Source organism: Mercenaria mercenaria, unplaced genomic scaffold (assembly GCF_021730395.1).
Source record: "Mercenaria mercenaria strain notata unplaced genomic scaffold, MADL_Memer_1 contig_3804, whole genome shotgun sequence".
NCBI classification, from domain to species: Eukaryota; Metazoa; Mollusca; class Bivalvia; order Venerida; family Veneridae; genus Mercenaria; species Mercenaria mercenaria.
The window spans coordinates 6,486-28,418 of record NW_026461980.1 but is presented as its reverse complement, the minus strand read 5'-3'; the positions used below and the strand labels follow the sequence as shown (position 1 = coordinate 28,418).

The following is a 21,933-nucleotide window of genomic DNA, read 5'->3' as shown; positions in this document are numbered from 1 at the left end:
ATACTCAAATACATGTTCTAATTTAAATTACAGGCTGGTATAAACACGGAGAGACTAATTATCGCGCTGGAACCAGAGGCTGCTTCTGTATACTGTCGACATCTTCCCGTTGACAAAACGGTTGACGGAAAAGAAGTTTCAATTTCGACGTTTTCTGAGGGTACTAAGTATGTTGTTCTTGACGCTGGAGGTAAAGTCTATGACAAAACATTTTATTTTATAAAGAGGAAGCCATTATACAGAACTATTATTATAACTTTTCGTGCTTGCATGAACAAGTGTAACTGAAATAGATTTATATGTACGTGATCATCAAAGTTAAGTTCTACTGTACCGGTAGCCTTTCACAGTCATAATAGTGGCCATTCGCGAAACTTTACAACGAGAGAAAAGCTAAATTGAAAACACGAATTATTTCTACATTACTGAAAGAGCCATGTAGAAAATGTGGTTCAAAACTATTTATCAATTTTCTATGACATCCAAACCAAACTAATAATGACTGATTTTACATCGCGTACCCAATACTATTTTGACGTCTCCTTCGAAATTGCTTTGCACCTGTCGGTCGCGCCTGTATGTCGACCGGTCCGTCAGTCAGTCAGTCTGCCAGAAGAGCAAATGGTTTCCGCCGAATAATTTAGAATAACTTAGAAGCATGATTGGGCTTTTCAAATAGATGACTTCTATAGTTTTGGGGCCAGAGGGCCAAATGTCAAGTTCGCTGGAGCCCGAAATTTGAAACGGTTTCCGCCGAATAACTTGAGACCCTTCAAACCATGATAGGATTTATCAAGCAAATAACCCTTTTATTATTATATAGACAACACTTTGTGGGTTAGATACTTTTAGTACACAACTATACTCATAGATGAACATCAGCATCAAGCATGCACACCTATTAATACACAAGATTCCCGCCAGTTCATAACCACGTGATGTACCTTATATACTCTACAGTTCTTCCCCATTCTTCAGAATTATATTTTCCTAACTAAAGAAAAATATTATTTGGAAAAAAACTCAAAAAGTATAAACGACAGTTCTATATGGTCCACTACACATTGTGCCAAATAACTAGCATAAACTGAAAGTTTTAGAACAATTGCGGTAACATGAGAAAATCTTTCCAAGGATAACAAGAAATATCTTTAAAAATGATGGTCGGCGAATTGTAATAAGGAAAGAAGTTTATGAATTTTTCATCTAACATTCATCTTTCATCTAACATTTTTCAAATTGCAAAACTAAACACCGCACTTTAACAATTTAAATGGTTCTTTTAATTTTTCGCAAAGGTTTCGTAGGGTTGCAATTTTGTTTCGTTTATCCTTAGACGAATACTTACAGCAGTAGTTTGATGAAGATTCATGAAGCGGTTCATGAGAAGAGGTCATTAAACGTGTCTATATTTTTAGCTATATTTTTAGCTAAATTGGTCCCTATCCCCGTTTGTAACAAAATAGCAGGAGACCTTACGATATTGTTACACATCGAGTTTGATAAAAATCCATTTCATTTTAGTGGTTAATGCGAAGAAAGGCATATCTACTTTTAGCTATAGTGGTCCCTAATAGGGCCCAAGTCCCTATATAAATAAATTTGGAAGAGGACCTTCTAATGATGCTCCAGACCAAGTATGACAAAGATCCACCAAGCTGTTCATGAGACGCTGTATAAAGGCATTACTAGTTTTAGCTCTAGCAGCCCATAAAAGGGGTCAAATGTCCCAGCTGAACAAAGTTGGCTGCGGGCCTAATAAAGATGCTACAAATCAAGTTTGATTAGAATACATGAGAAAAAAATCAATTAAATGATTTTTTATTTATTATTTTTATTTATTTCTAAAATAGGCCAACTGATCCCGCTTTAACAAATGCATATTCGCTATTCATGAATCTTTGGACAATGACGTCACCTATAAAAAGGTGAAGGTCAAGCAAAACATACAGTTGTAATTATTTCAATATTTCTGTTTCTAAGCAAAGTTTGACCGTAGTCATATCACATAGATAAACTGTATGCAGCGTACCTTAATTTCAGTGTAATGAGATTCAGTCATTATATAGCATATATATAATGAAACAGATTTCAACTGAGTTCAATATTTGCATACCATACTAAAGAAAAATATTCATATATAATAAATCAGTTAAATAATTTATAACAAGTATATCAAAGCAAACAAGTATTCATTTTAATATGCAATCTGAATAAGTCACAAAAGCAAGAAACCCTTTCATATACAGACGACAATTGTAACAAGGAAAATCTTTTAAAAAGCATTACTCTACATAAAAGACTCTTATCACACCCTTATTCATGTGATACGCAGACCGTATTCAGCTCTTTCTTTAATTTGATAAATGTTGGTATTTGAACAGGTTTTTATCATATTTATTAAACTTACTTATCATTTTGAGATATATCAATATTCTTGCTAAATATACTGAGCCAAAGTTAGCTTTAAAACTGTGAACAGCGTCGTTTAGAATAAACGCTTTGTCTACATTTCACTCAGCGTAGCACAGTCAACAGAGTGAAAGAAATTGACACTCTCGTCCAATCAGGCAGAGTGTTGCATAAATCTTCCATTTTGATAAATTATCTATAATGCGTTATCAAGTAGTTTGATTTGCAAACTGAAGTCACGTGGCATAGGTAACGAAAACGAATTTAGACGGCGTCGCCGATAAACTTACCAATATAGATATAATGTTTCAGTGAAATAATTCCATTCACTATTTATCAAAGCAAAAGGTTAATGTTGCAATACCAAATTGTAAATGTCAGCTAATTAATGTACACAGCATGCATACGGTGAGGATGCGTACATCGGATATTGCGACTTAGTGATAAAGGTATTTTCTGAAAACGTGATTAATTTTCGTCAAGAAGGTAAGTAAAACCCCGATTTACTACTGTATTATACTATTATAGAAGAAAAATGCATTGCTTTTAATAACCAGAAAGGTAAAATGATCACAAGCGTGAAATGAGTCAATCCTGTGTATTGATATTAAAAATCCTGCATATTCTTCATTATTGGCGGTCACTATATAGACAAGGCATGAAATGGAATCGGCTCAAATGTTGGAATGTCTTTTTCTGTTTGTAGATGGCATTAGATAATAACAAAAATCAGCGGCAAGCCAATAGTCACTCCGGGAAACTGTCTAAGGAATAGCCATTGCCAAGTACAGGCCAAGCCACAAGTACACTCGTGAGGTTTTACAATGAATACGAGACATCTGCCTTGGTAAATAGATGACTTCTAATGATTATCGTGCCACAATTTAGTTCAATGGTCAAGGTCGTAGTGGCTTTGAACTTTTAAAGTGGTTTCTCCTCAGTAACCTTAGACTCAATTGACCCAGAACCTTCGAACTTCATAGACCTAGCTTCACTTGAAAATTTCTAAACTCCTAAATTCAATTTCTTGTGTAACATATCAGAAAGCTGACGGGTATAATTATTTACAAATAATCTAGTCAAAGCTATTTTTATTGCTTTATATATATTGTACTTTTACAGTTTCTGAAAGGTAATGTACTCACCACTTGTTTCATAAGAAACAAAATAGGTGTCATATGCACTGAGCAATTTCTTTAAAAGTAGGAGGAAACAGTGCTATGTGTTATTCTTGAAATATATTTTGCACACTTCATTTACAAGATACATGTTTATCATTTCTATGCAAACAGATCGTTGTTACTTTTATGTGATCAACTTCCCTGTAGGTCAAAAGAGTATAGTTATTGTCAAGGTCAACTTAGATCAAATGATCAAGAACTGACTTGAAGATCATTCCGAATGCTTGCATGTATTAATTCTGTTGAATGTAAAGTGTTTATGATCTTTGTTATTTTATGGACGGACTTGTGTTCACGTTTAGTATTAATAAATATTTTAATGAACATGACTATTTTTCTTAATTAATGTAAAACATTACTTTTAAAATATTGCTCGTCAAATAATGTTTAGTAAAGTAAATCTGTCACAACAGAACCTATTTGAGTATCAATGCCCAGTCTTTTACTAGTATGTGAGAATAACCATCAAATTTATGCAATAACTGGCTGCTTCTTTTAATGCCAATGAGTCTTCATCTGTCTGCCTTTTCTCTTAGTCAGAAATGTGGTCGCTGTTATACAAGAAATTGTATAATTATTGTTAAATCCTCGGAAAAGTTAAAGCCTTTTCTTCGAAAGCTGCATTCTTCACTATACCTCATATTAACCAAGTTGTCGATGGAAAACATTTTGCGACGTCAAGATATACAAAGATCTATATCATCTAAAGGAAACTTTCTTTTCAAACAAACTAATTAAAGACTATGTATTTACCCATCTATTTTGTCAAATTCTTTCAAAGACTGTGTAACTGTTGTATACTCTTTTCAGTCCTAGTCTGTCCGTGGAGTTGCGCTCTGTGTATCGTTGAAGGTTTCATGTACACCACTGTATATGACTACATATGTTATAATTTTGATACTGGTAGCATGTGTGAATGTTGAGTTCTGCTAGAGGGTGTGGATGTTAGCATGCATTTCCACTGCCGTCCATGAACAGGCTCAATCAAACCAAACATGCATCATTTGCATTTATATCAGGTCAGAGAAATGGCCCGCTTGCACCAGCTGGTTCATTTGAACCAGGCTGGTCCATTTGACCCATAACAAGACATGTACACATGGGCCTAATGAACCATAATTGTCTCAAATATCAAATTGTGATGAAAAACTTATAATAAGCGCTTAGAAACACATTCGCAAATTTGTTTTGACGTCTACGCTTACTTCTGAGTATGCACTTCGTGCTTAGACAAGCTATATAAGCTGCCTTGACTAGATTTTTGCCGCAGAACGAAGATAATATGGAACAGATTTAGAACTGTCAGTAAAGCAGGAGTTATTTGCATCGAATTTACGGTATTTTTCAACTTTTATACATTATTTTGCTGTGTTTCATCAGTTCGCCGCCATCTTGCAATTTTCCCAGCTGTATTATGATCATGTGACATAAAGTAGCCATTTGATTCTGACGAAACTGAAAATAGTATAAAGGGAGATAAATGTTGCCATATTTTAGTTACGGGTGCAGGGGGATACGAATATACGGTTGCATCACAAATCAGCGGAAGTCAATATGTTTTCTTCCTCCTTTATCTTTCGGATTTTACAAATGTCCGAAATAAAGATTTTCGAACATTTCATTTTAAGAATTTTGTAAAATCTATGGTGACCTAAGTGTACCTGTTTGCAAAGCGTTTCGCAGACTGTTGTAAGTGTCAAATTCATTGAAATTTAGTTGCATTGCATAAGTAAAAATCCAATAAATCATAAAATGTCCATACCATGATGCGAATATCCACCCAATGATTGTACGTCCTCTTCTAAAACCAGAAAAACATGCGTCTCATGATTTATGGATCATTAGGCCCATGTTTGCATGTCTTATCACGGGTCAGTTGAACCAGCCTGGTTCAGAAAGGCCATCTCTCTAACCTGTATATTACCTTTAGTTTTCCACTTTTTCTGTTTCATCCCCCAGATCTCACAATTTGCCTAAATCAAATTTGTCTTTACAGCCTTTTTGAAGGGGTTTTGTCACAAATTGATATGCGGGCCTCGAAAGTATCTGTAGACAGGTATTGCATCATCTTTTTGTAAATTTTTGAGTTATTTAGGTAAATGTCAGATTTTACGCATAAAAGACCTCTAATGTTTTTTCTGTATTTCATAACTTAGATTTCCATAAAAATTTCATTACATTTGGTTCAGTAATAAAGTAGTTACTAGTTTTTAAACTTCAGCAATTTATGTTTTTTATCCCCAAAACCACTTTAACAGGTCTTAACTTGTCCAATACAAATTCCCACGATAATAGTCCGAGTTCACGACTATGTCGTGACTCCCGTGCAAAATCCAATATTTGGCGGGACATAACCATACAGGCACCAGATATGCTTAGCGCACACCACATTACCGACTGATGACACTTTGTTATTCTTTTTTATCTTCTTTGTAGAAATTTAATTTGCTCGATCGAGATAAGAAGTTCATTTGTTAGATTTTTGTATAATTTTTGCATTATGATGTTGTAAATTATGGAACGCCGGTACTGCATTGTATTATATTGTATCTTTTACTATAAATTTAAAGTATATTTAATATTTAATTGCAATCTAAAGATTTATTCTTGCTATGGTGCTTACCATATGTTATATCTTTTAGCTTTTCCACCAGACGACATTTCCTTGGTGATGTCACGACCCCGAAGTCATATACCCGTGGTTTTCTTAACTCGCCTGCATATGAATTTCCAGCGCTGAGAGTCTGCGTCCCATGTATGTGCCTTAAACGCCAAACTTTTTACCTTTGTAAACGACTGAGATAGTTCAGGGATACAGATACCGGATATGGGGAGCCAAAATGGAGCCAACGTTTCGCGATTTGATGGGACAGTATCTTAAATAGTGTTCAACATTTCTCGTACTACTCTAAGTTTAAAGTGGAACTGAAACATCTGTAAAATCGTCACTATGACATTATATTAGAAATCTAGGGCTCGAACAGCTTTTCCAACCGAAAACAATATATTATAGACATTGAGCTTAACTTTTTCTTTCTTTCTATGTGTTAATTATTTCAATTTATTTCATTGTAAATATTCATTCATGTAAATAAACTTGTAAACTTGTATTGTAATGAGTGTTAAATTGTTCGTATAGTTTCAGTCTCCGGTTCGACCATCTTGTCACGGTTTTCTGTTGGACATTTCTTATCATTATCGTCCCTTTTGTAAGTGGGTTCCTTTATGAAACATGTATTTCAATATTTTCTGAATCAACATTTTTTTCTGCTTTTTTACTCTGCATATACGTGTATCTGGTGTTATCTTGTAATTTACTTTTTACGGTCTTGGTCGTTAACGTAATATATTTGTTTCCGTCATTTGAGTGGTGTTCAACAAATAGCATTCAATGGCCTTAAACTCGTTTGTCGATTCAAACAGATTGCTATAAACATGTTGAATCTGCAAAGAAATAATATATCACAATACAGAATTTAATAGTACGGCCATGCTTTCTGCATGATACTGAGAGTAATACTTGAATGGCATGCCAATGCCAAATTTAAAATGATACCTTTAACTGTTTTAGAGATAATTCATGTACTGTCAACTGAAACAACAGACGATAGATTTTGTTGTACAACACCAATTAAATGTAAAATGTACAGCCAAATATTATCATGTGTACGATGCTATTCCTTTATTTCGTAAATCTTAAGTCTTTACTTACGGATTAGGACATGTTCTATTTCGCAAGTTTTGCCTTACGTACCAGCCACGTTGACAAGCAACAAATGGGTACATTATTAGCTGATAATGAGGCAAGTGAACGAAATTTCAGAAATAACTGCCCAAAATTACACAAATCTGAAAACAAAATGGCTTCCAATGCATAGTGAAAAAAGGTGGACATTGAAAATTTAATTGATTTGTATCATGTGCAGTCGGATTCATAGGACATGGTAAATCCGGATTATTCTATGAAAGCGGGAATTTAGAAGTATTGAAGGAAGCTTTGAAAACAGGCACGTAGGAAGCATTTTCAGATAGGAGCACACATTTTAAACATCTGCTGACCTATAACTGACCCAGATCAAAGAAACATTTTTTTGTGGTTTAAAATGGGCTTATCAAAAACTGGCTGCTAAATTGCTAGGATAATTATCATAATCGGTCAAATTGTAAGGGGGAGCGGTCCCCCTGATCCCCACCCCGCCCCCGTTCGGACGGCACTGGAAAATCAATACACAGATGAATATTACCTTTACACATTCGGGAACTTTATCTGCTGAAACCAAACAGTTTTACAGACAGGTTTTTAATCAATATAAGTTAGTTTTTTTTGTGCCAAATTCTTTCAGTTTTTTTTCAGATGAGTGCTTTTGCGTTTGTATATCATCAAATAAACACTGAATCCCAATGTTATAATAAGAATATACGGTGGTGGTTCATAGTTTTTGTTCATTTTCATATTTCTTTTGCTTGTGTCTTTCAAAAGAACTTCATCACCAGAATTTGTATCCCATGACGCCTAGTGATAACAAGCTCCCATCCACCTGCTGTATTACATTGTCCTATTTCGAGCATTTCTCAATTTCATTAAAAGAAAATGAGTTAACACTGCCTCTTTTCACATAGTATTTCCATTCATACTCAAGAAATTTGTTGTTCTGAGGTAATTGGTTATCTCCAACTAATCGAGATAGGTCATCCGCACAATTGTCTACCTTTTTCATATACGTTATTGTGCATGAAATAAGGTCAAGCAAAACAGTTAATGGTTTATGGTCTGTAAATATTTCAAAGTTAATTCAACACAAGTACAGTTTGAATTTCTCAACACTCCAGACTGAAGCTAAAGCCTCTTTTCTGCAGCTGAATAACGCTTCTCAATATCTGATAGTAACCTGCTAGCACACAATATCACTCTTCTTTCACGTTCTGTTCCGGACTATCCTACATCAGAACTGTCAACTATCACTTGTATTTTCCAGCATCGAGTCTGAAATAAGCTAATGCTAGAACATTTGCCATTGCCTCTTTTAATATTTTCCTGTTCTTCTCCCCACACGAAGACTGTACATTGTCTTGTGACTTTTCGTAACGTATTCTGAATGAACTTTGCACTGAAATTGAAAACTCCAAGGAAACTCCATGTCGGTTTTGCTGTTGTAGGCCTCGGTGCTGTTTTGATGGCTTTCATCTCATCCGGTCTTCGGTCGGTTTAACAACACGTGTCCCATGAAAGTGATCTTGTCCATTGTACGATAGAGTGTCAACCTTTCGTCTGTTAATGTTTTCAGACACATTCTGCAAGCGTTGATCGTGCTGTTTCCTATTTCTGCCATGAACAATCAAGTCAGTTGCCACGTTCTAAACGTCTGCGAATACCTGTGAAATAATTAAATAAATTTTCTCGTACTTTTCAGGTGAAGCTTTAACACAAAAGTTAGTTTATACTAGTTAGTTTTAGCTCGATTGTGATGAAAGCTTCAAGCTTATTGGAACCACTCTCGAGTCCGCTTCCTGGAAAAAGCAGCACTGATGTCATATGACGACCCCTGGATTGAGCGGCCGAAACCTTATCCTTTAGACTACAGCCCCCATCCCTCTTTAGACTAAAGTTTAGCGTCTTGTATCTGTATAAGCCTTTTTGCGTTACAATCGTTGTGATTTGCCTTGAAGATGAATAAAATTTAATTTGATGGAATGCCATAGTCAAGTCCAACTTAGTAAATAGTTCAGCTTCATTCATTTTTTACTGTATTTCGTCTACTGTTGGTATTGGGTGCCTTTCGCGCTGAATAGCTACATTCGCTTGTCTCATATCAACGCCAATTCTGATATTGCCGTCCCTTTTCGGTAAGATTATCACAGGGCTCACCCAAGGGTTTGGCCCATTTACATTTTAGCTCACTTGTCACCTAGTGACAGAGTGAGCTTTTGTGATCGCCCTTCGTCCGTCGTCCGTTCACACAATAGAGATCACATTTTGCAACAATTTTAATCAAACTTGCACACAACTTGTATTGGCATAATATCTCAATTTAATTCCTTTCGAAAACTGGCAAGATCTCATCATAATTTCTAAAGTTATGGTCCCTTGAAAGGCCAAAATTTGTTAATTTTGGCTTGTAAACACGATAGAGACCCTATTTTGCAATTTGATATCAATAAATCCTGCACAAAAGTTGTATCGGCATAAAATCTCGGTTCCTTTCGAAAACTGGCCAGACCACATCATTGGTTTTAGAGTTATGGCCCCTTAAAGGGCCAAAACTTGCTATTTTTGGCTTGTGAGCAAGATAGAAACCACATTTTGCAACTGATCTTAATAAAAATTGCACACAACGTGTATTGGCGTAATACCTCCTTTCTTTCGAAAACTCTCCAGATCTCATCATGGGTTTTTGAGTTATGTCCCACTGAAGGATAAAAAATTGCTATTTTGACTTTTGCAGCCATATATAGACTACATTTATGGCTTGATTTGATACAAACTTGCAAAATAGCTTTAACAACAATAGATCTTGGATTCCATGATGAATCCAGCAGATCCAATCATTGGGTCTAGAGTTACGGCCCCTGATTGACCCCTTAAAGAGACAGACTTTGTTACTTTTACCTTGTAAACACGATAGAAGTAATATTTTACATTCGATTTTAACCAGACTACATACAACTTAAGTCACAATGTTATTTCGTTTCCTTTTGAAAACCAGCCTAAATTCATCATAGGGGTCTAGGGTTACTGCCCCTGGAAGGGGCAAAATTTTCTATATTGCTCCTCTCACTGGTACTAGAACAGAAAGAAAATGCCTCTGTACATGTTATACCCTACCCCAAGGTATTCTATATAGAATGCTAGGGGTAGGGTATAACATGTACAAGGGCATTTTCTTTCTGTTCTGCTGCCAGTGGGCCCTCTCAGCCATATAGTGGTTTCATTTATGCTTTGATTTGATACAAAGAATATACAGAATGTTTAGCTTGTTAATCTCTTGGCCAAGTTTGAAACTGGGTCATGCGGGGTCAAAAAACATGTCATCAGGTCAAATCAAAGGAAAAGCTTGTTAACACCCTAGAGGACACATTTATGACTCTTTCTTCTTGAAACTCGGTCAGAATATTCATCTTGATGATTCCTAGGCCAGGTTTGAAACTTAGTTATGTGGGGTCAAAAACTAGGCCACCAGCTTGAATCAAGGAAAATGCTTGTTAACATTCTAGAAGCCAAATCTTTGACCCTATCTTCATGAAACTTTGTAAGAATGAGTAGTATCTCTTTGGGGCCTGGACTGTGCAGGCACGGCGACCATCTGGATCTATGACGCCATAGTAGGTGCGCGGCAGACATCTTGTATCTATGACGTCATGCGCAGCCATTTTGGATTCTAATTTTGAACATCGTTATGAGGAACGTTTTATTTTAAGAATTACTTCACAATTTTATATATAGAAACGATCGTTGTAAATCTATTTTAAGTCTATCATAATGAAATTACTTTATGTTCTTTTAATAGAAAATAGCTCCCTGAAGTATATAGAGCTGACAGTCTTCTTTTAATAAAATAAACCAGGAACTTACTTCTAATCTATGTTCACCCCTTTAACTCCAGCAGCTAAATGATTTCAGCGATCAGCGTACTTTTCGTGCGCATAGGCGAATCTATTTCTAGAATGAAAACATTATCTATATTTAGTTCCTAATATTTCATTTTTGCACTGAGCTATAAATCACATTACGAAAAAGTCTATTGCGTTCAAGCGCGGTATAAAATATGCATGCAGTTTACCATATCATGCACTTTTATAGAAGTTACTACAGGCCACATCATATTTTTGATAACCTTTGCCCCAACCAAGTGCATTATCACGCTTGATTTCCAAGTCAAGATTTAATGTGTTTTTTCCATACTTGGTCCGATAGGCATCGGGAACATTGTCACGCCTGAATTCCAAGTCAAGAAACTTAATGTGGTTTCCGATCTGTCATTATTGATCGCGATATAACGCTCGGGCGCAATTCCGGGAGAGATAATGTTTTCTTGCCTACCTAGCAGAGAAAGTATACATTTGTCCGAGCACGCGCCGGGGATAGATATTCCTGTCTTTCCCTAGGGAAAAACCTTGTCAAAAATAGCGTGCACAAAAGTGACGTCACATAGTACTGGCACTATTGTGACGTCATAAACTTTATAAATATTGTCAGGGAATACCTAAATTTATTTGTCTCCACGATCTATTATTAACGTGATAGGCAAGAAAAATGATCAAACATGTCTGCCTCTGTAAGACAGCTGCTTTCCCAACCCTCGGGACAGCATGGATAAAAAACCTCGCTAACGCTCGGTTTTCCATTCCACACGGTCCCTCGGGTAAGGAAAACCCAGTCTTACACAGGCAGGCATGTAAGATCCTTATATTCTCCAGAAAGTCAACGAGTGCACCATTTATCGGATGAGCGCAATTACCGCGCTTGAATACAATTGACTTTTCCGTAATGTGATTTATAGCCCAGTGCAAAAATGAAATATGAAAAACTAAAAAAAAGGTAATGATCTCATTCTAGAAATAGATTCGCCTATGTGCACGAAAGGTACGCTGATCGCTAAAATCATTTAGTTGTCGTAGTTTAAGGGATGAACATAGATTAGAAGTAAGTTCCTATTTATTCTATTAAAAGTAGATTGTATATTTTCTATAATAGAACATAAAGTCATTATCAGTATGATAGCCTGAAAATAGATTCGTTTCTATTTATAACATTGTGAAGTCATTCTAAAATAGAACGTTCCTCATAACAAAGTTCAAAATTAGAATCCAAAATGACCGCCGCGCATGGTGTCATAGATCCAATTTGTATGCCGCGCATCTGCTATGACGTCATGTATCCAAGATGACCGTCGCGCTTGAGCAGTCCTGGCCCCAAAGAGATGCCTATACTACTAGAATGTCTTTCTTGATGATACCATCGCCAAGTTCGAAACTGGGTCATGTGGGGTCAAAAAATAGATCACCACTCATATCAAAAGAACAGCGTGTTAACATTTATGACCCTAGCTGTCTTAATGAAACTTGGTCGGAATGTTTATCTTAATGATTCCAGGTCCAAACTTAACAGGTGAGCAATATAGGGTTATCATGACCCTCTTGTTTGATATGTCCATAGCTTCCGATTCGTCAAGCTTTTCACTGACTATTTCTTGTAAGGCGTAAAAAAGTGCTTGTTTCCGGTATCCCGATCTGCCCTAAATTTTTGACCCGACGCTCAATGTTTTTTTTTTCTGCCTTGGAGAATAATTTTTTAAACGTTTTATGCTTTCAGCATGGTCAGCGGTGTTAAAGATCAACTTACTGATGCTCTAAAGGCATAACCCCCTTATCTGTATTCATTTTTGACACAAAAATAATCTCCAAAAAGTCTTCCTAAATAAAAAATATCAAAAAAAAAAAGATTCCAACCTATCTACCCTAAATTTTTTTAGCATGTTATCGGAAACAAAGAATTTTTTTCTTTTAGGCGTAATGAGAATGGTATCCTATACAGCTTTTATGATACATGTTTCACTGTCTCGTCTCTTCTAACTGAAAGTCCTTGAAACATCCGGCTCATCTGAATCAAATGTCGTATTTCCTCATAATATCGTAATGTAGATTTACTCCCACTTTCAGCAGTGCCTTTTCTTCTGTATTTTCTTTCCCCAAGAGAACTGGGTCTTTACCGTCCATCACATATATGTCCAACGTGATATATTCCTGTTCACATTTCTTGTCTGTTTTCTCAGTCATACATTTTACCCTTTTCATCTTTAACCTTTTCATAATTCTTTATCAGTTATATTGACGGATTATAAATTCCACCTCAATATCATTTAGAGACAGTCATACTTTTTCTGACCGTGATCCCAGTTCAAATGAATATTCCTTTGAATAATCATCGTCATCTTGATAATCGGAATTATCCTGTTTTTCTGTTGTTAATCAACATTATTCACATGTCCAGACCGACCTCGGTCGCTCTGTTTGCCTGCATTTTCCCATTTGCTTTTTGTAGCATTTTTATAGTGTTCTGTAAGTCGACATCGATCACATTTTTTGTTTCTTGTACGACAATTTTTGTCTCGAGCTTTATGTCCGGATAAACTACAACGATAGCAAAATGCTTGCTGTTTTGAATTCACATTCCTGGGTGGTCTAGCATTTCTGGTTTCGACACGTTTAGGTTTTGCTCTGTTTTCTAATTTATTGACCATTCCTGATATTTGCGCTTTTGTGCTTTTATCCATACGCTTTGATTGTCGTTTTGCTAATTCCATGGTGGAAGCAATTTTACACAATTCGTTCAATTTTATGTATTTTTTCTAATAATTTCGTTCTAATTTTGTTGACTTGAACTTTTCGATAACTTTTTTCATCGGTATTTTGGAATGTACAGTGAATTGCCTTTTTTAATGTAGACACATATTGTTCTACTGTTTTCCGAAGTTTCTTGTTTAGCGGCTCTGAATTGATATCTTTCGTATGGTGTGTTGAGTTTTGTGATAAAATACTTGTTCCTTTAAGTATGTGTTAGCGCCTTCTTCTTCATGTACCGTAAAGTAAACGTCTTGTACGTCCATATCAATAGTGAACGTTTTTGATAAAATTTTATTATCCCGCGTCCCTCCACAAACAGTTCGAACGATCTGAGCCAACGCTTCCATTACGTTCCCTGTTCTGACTGCTAACAATGAATAATGAAAGCCTCAATGCCCGTCAAGCTCACGAATTTGCCATCTTAATTTATCAAATTTAATCTGACTAATCTTATTACAGAATCAATGTGGTCTAATTTAATCAACATTGAATCTTCCGAATCTAATCCATTTAAACCAAGTAAATAGTTTGCATATCCTTCTAATTTAATCAGTCCTCGAATTTAATCAGTTGCAAAGGAATTAAATCATATTAAGTTCTTCGAATTTATTTTTAAAGAAAACATCCCATTTGTGTCGCCAAACTGTAGTGTTATATAGACAATACTTTGTAGGTTAAATACTTATTGTCATAGATGACAAATATACAACTAACATCAGCATCAAGCATGCATACCAAGTAATACATAGGATTCCTGCCAGTACAGAGTCACGTGATGTACCGTATATACTTTATAACCCTTATAGTTTTTTGGGTTTGTAAGGTAAGGTAAAAGTCTCAGGGGTCTGAAAAACGGTTTCCGCTCAATAATTTGAGAACCACTTGACCTAGAACCTTCAAACTTAAAAAAATAATTGAGCTTATAAAGTAGATGATCTCATTTGTACTGGGGTCAATAGGTCAAAAATTAAGGTAACATGGAACTGAATATTGAAAAAGGGTTCTCTTCAGTAACTTGAAAACGACTTGACACAGAACCTTCAAACCTGAAAACATGATTGGGCTTTTGAAATAGATGATCCTATTTGTCAAAGGTCAAGGTCAGAGGGGACTGAACCTTGAAACAGTTTCCATTTAATAACTTGAGAACTACCGAACCAGTATCTTCAAACTTGATAGCATCATTGGGCATATTAAGTTGATGATCCCTACAGTTTTAGGGGTTAGTAGGTTAAAACTTGAGAACTACTAACCCAGTATCTTCAAACATAATAGCATCATTGGGCATATTAAGTTGATGATCCCTACAGTTTTAGGGGTTAGTAGGTTAAAAGTCAATGTCATAGTGATCACAGACTGAAAATAAGGCAGGTCAGACATTAAATAAATAGGAAATTGACGCGAAAAAAAACTGGTAGTCGCATAATGGCGGATACAAATAGTCCTCCGTTTTTGTTGTTGTTGTTGTGTTTGCTCTAGCTATTTTTTTATTTTTTTCTTTGCCATGACAGATCTATGCTTGATATGTAGGTAGCATTTTTACAATGAAATAACAACATGACAGAATTTTTCGTGGAAACTTAGATCATACACCACCACTACAATTTGGTGTCTCAGTTTAGCTTATTTTGCAGTTGGTGTGTTTGACTGAAAATATTTTTCTTCCATCAAACATGATCCCCGCTCCTTTTGGTTTTTATTCGGCACTGACGATATTCTTCGAGAAAATATAAGTTAGAGACATTTAAAATGGGTCCTGGTGTGTTGTAACCTTGAGAGACATGAATATGTATTTAAAACGCGTCAAATATCAATGGATAGAAGAGCTAATGTACTGCATATTCAACCTGCCTATTAGGTCCTTTTCACGGCAAAAACGGCCTCAGTTGGGATTGCACACTAAGTGCAGACCAAGTGAGAATTTAACTTCCTGTATTATCTGTAAATGATTGAACTCAAGCGAATGTATGCAGTTTTATTTGTATATGAGTAGGCTGGATATAAATTAAACGTAAACGAAAAAAGTTCTTTATAACTGTTTACTTTTTCGCAATTTTCAGTTGCATCTAGATACCTTGAAGACCGTTCCAGTTATGACCTCATGTTAGTTTTTAGACCAAATCGCAATTAAGGAGCCAGAAAATTCGATAAAAGCATTCCTTTATTTTACACAAACAAAAACGCATTCGCGAGAATTCTTAGTTTGATAAACATCATAACTAACCTACTGAATAAGAACATCTACTCCTTTATTTCTATTACGTAAGAAACTTCCCTTGCAGGCATTAATACACTTAGCTGGTATAAAATTGACAAATTTCCAATAGCTGCAGCACACACAAAAACCCATTTTAATACCTGTAACTTGCATTTTCTTGAAGAATATTGTCAGTGATGAATAGAAATTATGAGAAGTGTTGGGGTCATGTCTGATGCAAGAAAAATATTTACAGCTAAACAAACAAACTGTAATTCAGCTAAACAAGAGACCCCAAATTGTAGCGATGCTGTATGATCTCAGAATTCCATAACAAATGCTGTCATGCTATTTTTTTTTTCAATATGAAAAGAATACCTTAATGTAAAGAACAGATGTGATTTCAGCAACAAACGCAAAAACTAGGCAAAATAGCTTTACAGAGCAAAACAATAAACAAAACTATTTGAATCTACCATTTTATCCATTCTAATGTCTGTATACCTACGTCTAACCAAATGTCTTTTTTAAAGTTCATTTTATAAGCCACAGATACTTGGGGTCAGGAGACATTCACCCACCATCCCCCCCCCCCCCCCCCCCCCCCCCCCCCCCCCCCCCATGAGTGGTGAGGGCATATAGATTTGCTCTTGTCCGTGCGTCCGTCCGAAGTTCGTGACGCGCCTAGCTCAAAAAGTATTTGATATAAATTGATGAAACCTTGCATGAATCTTTATCATGATATGAACTTGTGCACCTTCTATTTTTCGTCTGGATCCGCCCCCTAATTTTAGAGTTATGGCCCCTGAAATAGTCAAAAATGCACATTTTCTCCTTGTGACACACCTAGCTCAAAAAGTATTTGATATAAATTGATGAAACCTTGCATGAGTCTTAATCATGATATGAACTTGCGCACCTTCTATTTTTCGTCTGGCTCCGCCCCTTATTTTTAGAGTTATGGCCCCTGAAATATTAAAAAATGCACATTTTCACCTTGTGACACACCTAGCTCAAAAAATATTTGATATAAATTGATGAAACCTTGCATGAATCTTTATCATGATATGAACTTGCGCACCTACTATTTATCATCTGGCTCCGCCCCCTATTGTTAGAGTTATGGCCCCTGAAATGGTCAAAAATGCACATTTTCATCTTGTGACACGCCTAGCTCAAAAAGTATTTGATATAAATTGATGAAACCTTGCATGAGCCTTTATCATGATATGAACTTGAGCACCTACTATTTTTCATCTGGCTCCGCCCCCAATGTTTAGAGTTATGTTCCCTGAAATAGTCAAAAATGGACATTTTCACCTTGTGACATGCCTAGCTCAAAAAGTATTTGATATAAATTGATGAAACCTTGCATGAGTCTTAATCATGATATGAACTTGCGCTTCTCCTATTTTTGATATGGGTCCGCGCCCTATTTCTAGAGTTACGGCCCCTGAAATGGTCAAAAATGCACATTTTTATCTTGTGACACGCCTAACTCAAAAAGTATTTGATATAAATTGATGAAACCTTGCATGAGTCTTTATCATGATATAAACTTGCGCACCTACTATTTTTCATCTGAGTCCGCCCCCTATTTATAGAGTTACGGCCCCTGATATAGTAAAAAAATGCACATTTTCACCAAATTATGTGCCTCACTCAGAAAATATTTAATGTAAATTCATGAAACCTTACTTGAGTCTTTATCATAATGTGACCTTGCACATTTGGCATTCTTCTTGAGAATTTTAGCATTTATTACAGAGTTACGGCCCATGAAATAGCCAAAATAGTGGAATTTTTGTTTCTGATGTTCATAGCGCAAAAAGTATATGGTATAGAAAAATGAATCCTTCTCATATTTTTTGAGGCTATACCCCATTAAGACTGCAAACATTTGAATTATTTCACCTTATCTGTGACAAATGTACCAGTGGGGGGGCACACCCTATGTCCTACAGACACATTTTAGTTTAGCTTTGTAACACGTACCGAGCGTAGGTGACAATTGTCACAATTTCGACATGTTTACAGATGCGCTTTTTACCATCAGTCTTTTTCAATTTAATGATAAGTAGAAACTGGCACTAAAAAACAAAAGTCGATCTAGCTTTTTAATTAGCAACTACCTATGAATCCCTGATATCAATCAACGACTCTGCAACCATTCTGCCAAATGACACCAGTCCTGACAACTGACATTCGGGTTCCGACGAGAAATCAATAACTTCATGCCTAAATCGATCGATCATTACTTGTACGGAATACTTCCCTTCGAATCGATCTCTGCTTTGTACTGCGCATATCGTAGGCGGGTATTTTATCATAGAAATGGCGATCCGGTTTAATATACAATGTATAGTCGTATTGATTGTCATTTTTTTCCTAAGAAAACATTATAGTTGTAATAAATTTAAGTGCATATGGCTCATGGACCAATACTGTATCCTAGGTACGTTACTGCCACCTGTGATTTAAACGAGCTGTAGCAGTCGGTTTATAAGTGACTTTATTGATTCATTTTGTGTTTGTTATTCGTTGTCAAAAAGTATAACGGAAGTGCATCACAGCTGAAGCGGAAACCAGTTTGATGCGCAAAGTAGTCCACTGTAAAGTAATATTTTTTGATAAATGTCCATATAAATTCATAGTATTCTGATATTAAAGACGACTATCTGAATAGGAGTCGTTATCTGATAAGAAATTATAATCATGGACATGTTTTTTAGAAAATCATACACGTACTGACACCTAAGTTGTCTCCCGTTGTTTATTAGAGTTACCGTTCGTCCGGCGCAGTAATACTTTTTGCAGTGAATCGCCGAGAAGTCGTGGGAAAATTAAAAACCATGTAAATAAACTAAAATTAACCACCTTTTGAAGATCAATTTCAAGTGATCGACGTTATGCATTTAACCCACCAGGCCTGTGTAGCATCTTACATATCTGTTCGAAGGTATTCATTGTGTAGAATATCATGTTATGCCCTTGCAATGCTAATCCCACTCTGATTTTTTTTGTTTACATTTTTTATCAATGAGAAAGATGGCGTCCATCCCGAGTTGAAATGACGTGACGTTACTTTTTTACATGTTTAAGCAAACCTGGTGCGTTAGAAAGAAAATCTCACCCATTCAACATTATTTGTAACACTGGTATTGTACAAAAACCTGTTCTTTCCTTATACAAAAGCTTAATATTTTGTGTTGAATGTACTTTCACAAAGACCTCTGTTTTCCTATTACATTCATAGTACCACATCCTTACCACAAAGTACTGAATATTACAGGTGTCCATCAATATTATATCAGTTTAGGAATACGTTTTTTATCTTCCCACTATCAATTTCTTGAATATGCACCCCTTCCTCATTTCTGTATGAACTGTGAATGTAGCAATATGTGCATGTCCCCTTAATATCGTGTTTTCGCCTAACTCACCGCGAAGATAAAATGAAAATGGTAGTGGTGTGCAAATCATTATGAAATATGAGGATGGAATATTGATTAGTAAATGCAGCTGCAGAATTGTAATGGCACATTATATGTAATTATAGAAAATGACAATAAGTAATACTGAAGGTGCCTGATAAAATCACAGAAACACAATGAAATCTTCACCAACAAAGTCGTTGCTCGTTAATTTTCCTTTTGGTTACTATATGATTTATTCAAAATATATTTCTATAACTACGTTAACAAATTGAACAAATGAATGGACCGACTTGCTGATTTATCCATATCACATTATTTTTCCAGGTGGGACAGTAGACATAACGGTGCATGAGGTAGTTAGTGATGGTGTAAAGGAGATCAAAGCAGCCAGTGGAGGGGGATGGGGCGGCACAATGGTCGATAAAGCTTTCGGAGGGTTTCTTGTGGAAATATTTGGGCCAGATGTCTTTGATACATTTAAGAAAGGCGAAACTGAAGATTGGCTAGACCTTTGGAGAGATTTCGAAATGAAGAAAAAAGGAGTTTCCTACGACAAGACATCAAAGATAACTTTGAAATTTCCTCTTTCTTTAATCAATATGTTTCAAGAGAGGACAGGACGGGTACTGTCTGAAGCCATTGCGTCAACAAGGTATGGTCTGGATATAGGATTTGCTAGTGACAAGATCAAGTTTTCATCGAGCGTCTTTAAACACTTGTTTGATGAGCCTATCAAACATACGATTGATCACTTGAAGACACTCATGGATGACATCGATGTAAAGGCGATCCTTATGGTAGGCGGTTTTTCGGAGTCTCCGATGTTACAACATGCTGTAAAGACCACATTCAAAGATATTGAGGTCGTCATACCGGTTGAAGCATCATCTTCCATACTTCGTGGGGCCTTAATTTGTGGTCACAGTCCTCACTTTATAACAGAACGAGTGTTGAAGTTTACATATGGCATTGAGTGCTATCTCCCTTTCATCCACGGGACGCATGAAGAACACAGACTCGTTGTTATTAATGGAGAAGAGTATTGTGATCAGGGCTTTCAGAAGTTTGTGGAAAAGGGGCAGGTGGTTAGAAAAGGAGATACATTTACAGATACCTTTATGCCGGTGGATTGCTCTCAAAAACATATGGAGTTCCCAGTTTACGCGTCAGAATTAAAATCGCCATTTTATGTAGACCAAGGATGTAAATACGTAGGAACAATGGATGTTTTGCTAGAAACGCACCATCGTGACGATCATGACAGAAATGTTAACGTAACACTACAGTTTAGTGGTACCGAAATTCAAATTGAAGGAGTTGACAAAAAGTCAAATCAGAAAACACATATATCCTTGAATTTTTTAGGATAACAAGACAATTGGATACGTACAAATAAAACTCAGATTATATAAACTTCTTTCCTTGTATCATTTTGTGTTTCAAATGTTTAATAATATTCCTTTATTCCTTTTCTGTTAATTCACTATTTGTAGTATCACAGTTATATGCAGAAATGTTTTGAGTGAAACTGTGTACGTGAGTATACTTAAGGAATTGCTGAGCATGTAGTTGTATTGTATCCAATTCCAGTTTGTCCAGTTATAGTCAGTCCATTTTTTGTAGTATTTGAAAACAAAGTACACAGCCTGTAAAACATTTTAGCGTACCATATTACTATCAAATTTTTGTATTTTCCTTTTGTATATTTCATGCTCGCATCGTACAGCGTATTCTTATCTGCAAGCACGTGTGAAGTCCTAATTTACTCCATGAATATAAATAACAAATTCTGGTCGCCGGAAATACAATATTTCATGCAACAGCAACTGTATGAAAATAGCATACATGTACCGTATAGCGGGTTATTTCTGTGGTCAAACAATTCTGCGTTTTGGTTCCAAAAATTGTGGAATAAATTTCTGCTTGTTTTATTTCTGCGTTTTCACATAAAAGGAGGAGAAATTTCTGCGTTTTTGATGCCAAGGAGGAGGTAATTTTCCGTATGATGCGTCATCGTGAGAATGACTAGCGCGTGAAAAACAATAAACTAAATTTGTTCAGCACAGTATTGTCGGATGCAAGCGCAGTCAGATGGTGTGTATAAAACATATTTGCCCCTGGATTTAAGGATCTCTGCAGTTCCAGAAGTTCCTGGGGTAGGCGGAGAAGTGATTACATTTATCATTTACTTCCGTAAGTAGACTTACAAAGTCTGTTGAGATCAAATAATCTGTAATAATATTAATTTCTTTATACTGACACTGATATTTTCTCAGAAAACATTTTCTCTCTATGCTCATCTCAACAGAAGAGACAGAAGCAAGAGATATTGTAATTTTTTTCAGAAAGTGGTATCAGAGAGGGT

At 35.9% G+C, this 21,933-nt stretch overlaps 1 protein-coding gene across 1 annotated transcript in view; it reads left to right on the top strand.

Annotated features, from left to right (window-relative positions):
* The window catches only part of LOC128553416 (heat shock 70 kDa protein 12A-like), a 46,636-nt gene extending 25,484 nt beyond the window's left edge, over nucleotides 1-21,152 (top strand). Inside the window, exons 5-6 of the mRNA XM_053534559.1 lie at nucleotides 34-190; nucleotides 19,893-21,152. Of these exons, the coding sequence (XP_053390534.1) occupies nucleotides 34-190; nucleotides 19,893-20,938 (1,203 nt within the window). The 3' untranslated portion in view covers nucleotides 20,939-21,152. The remainder of the gene's footprint in view (nucleotides 1-33; nucleotides 191-19,892) is intronic.
* The last annotated feature ends 781 nt before the right edge of the window (nucleotides 21,153-21,933 follow it).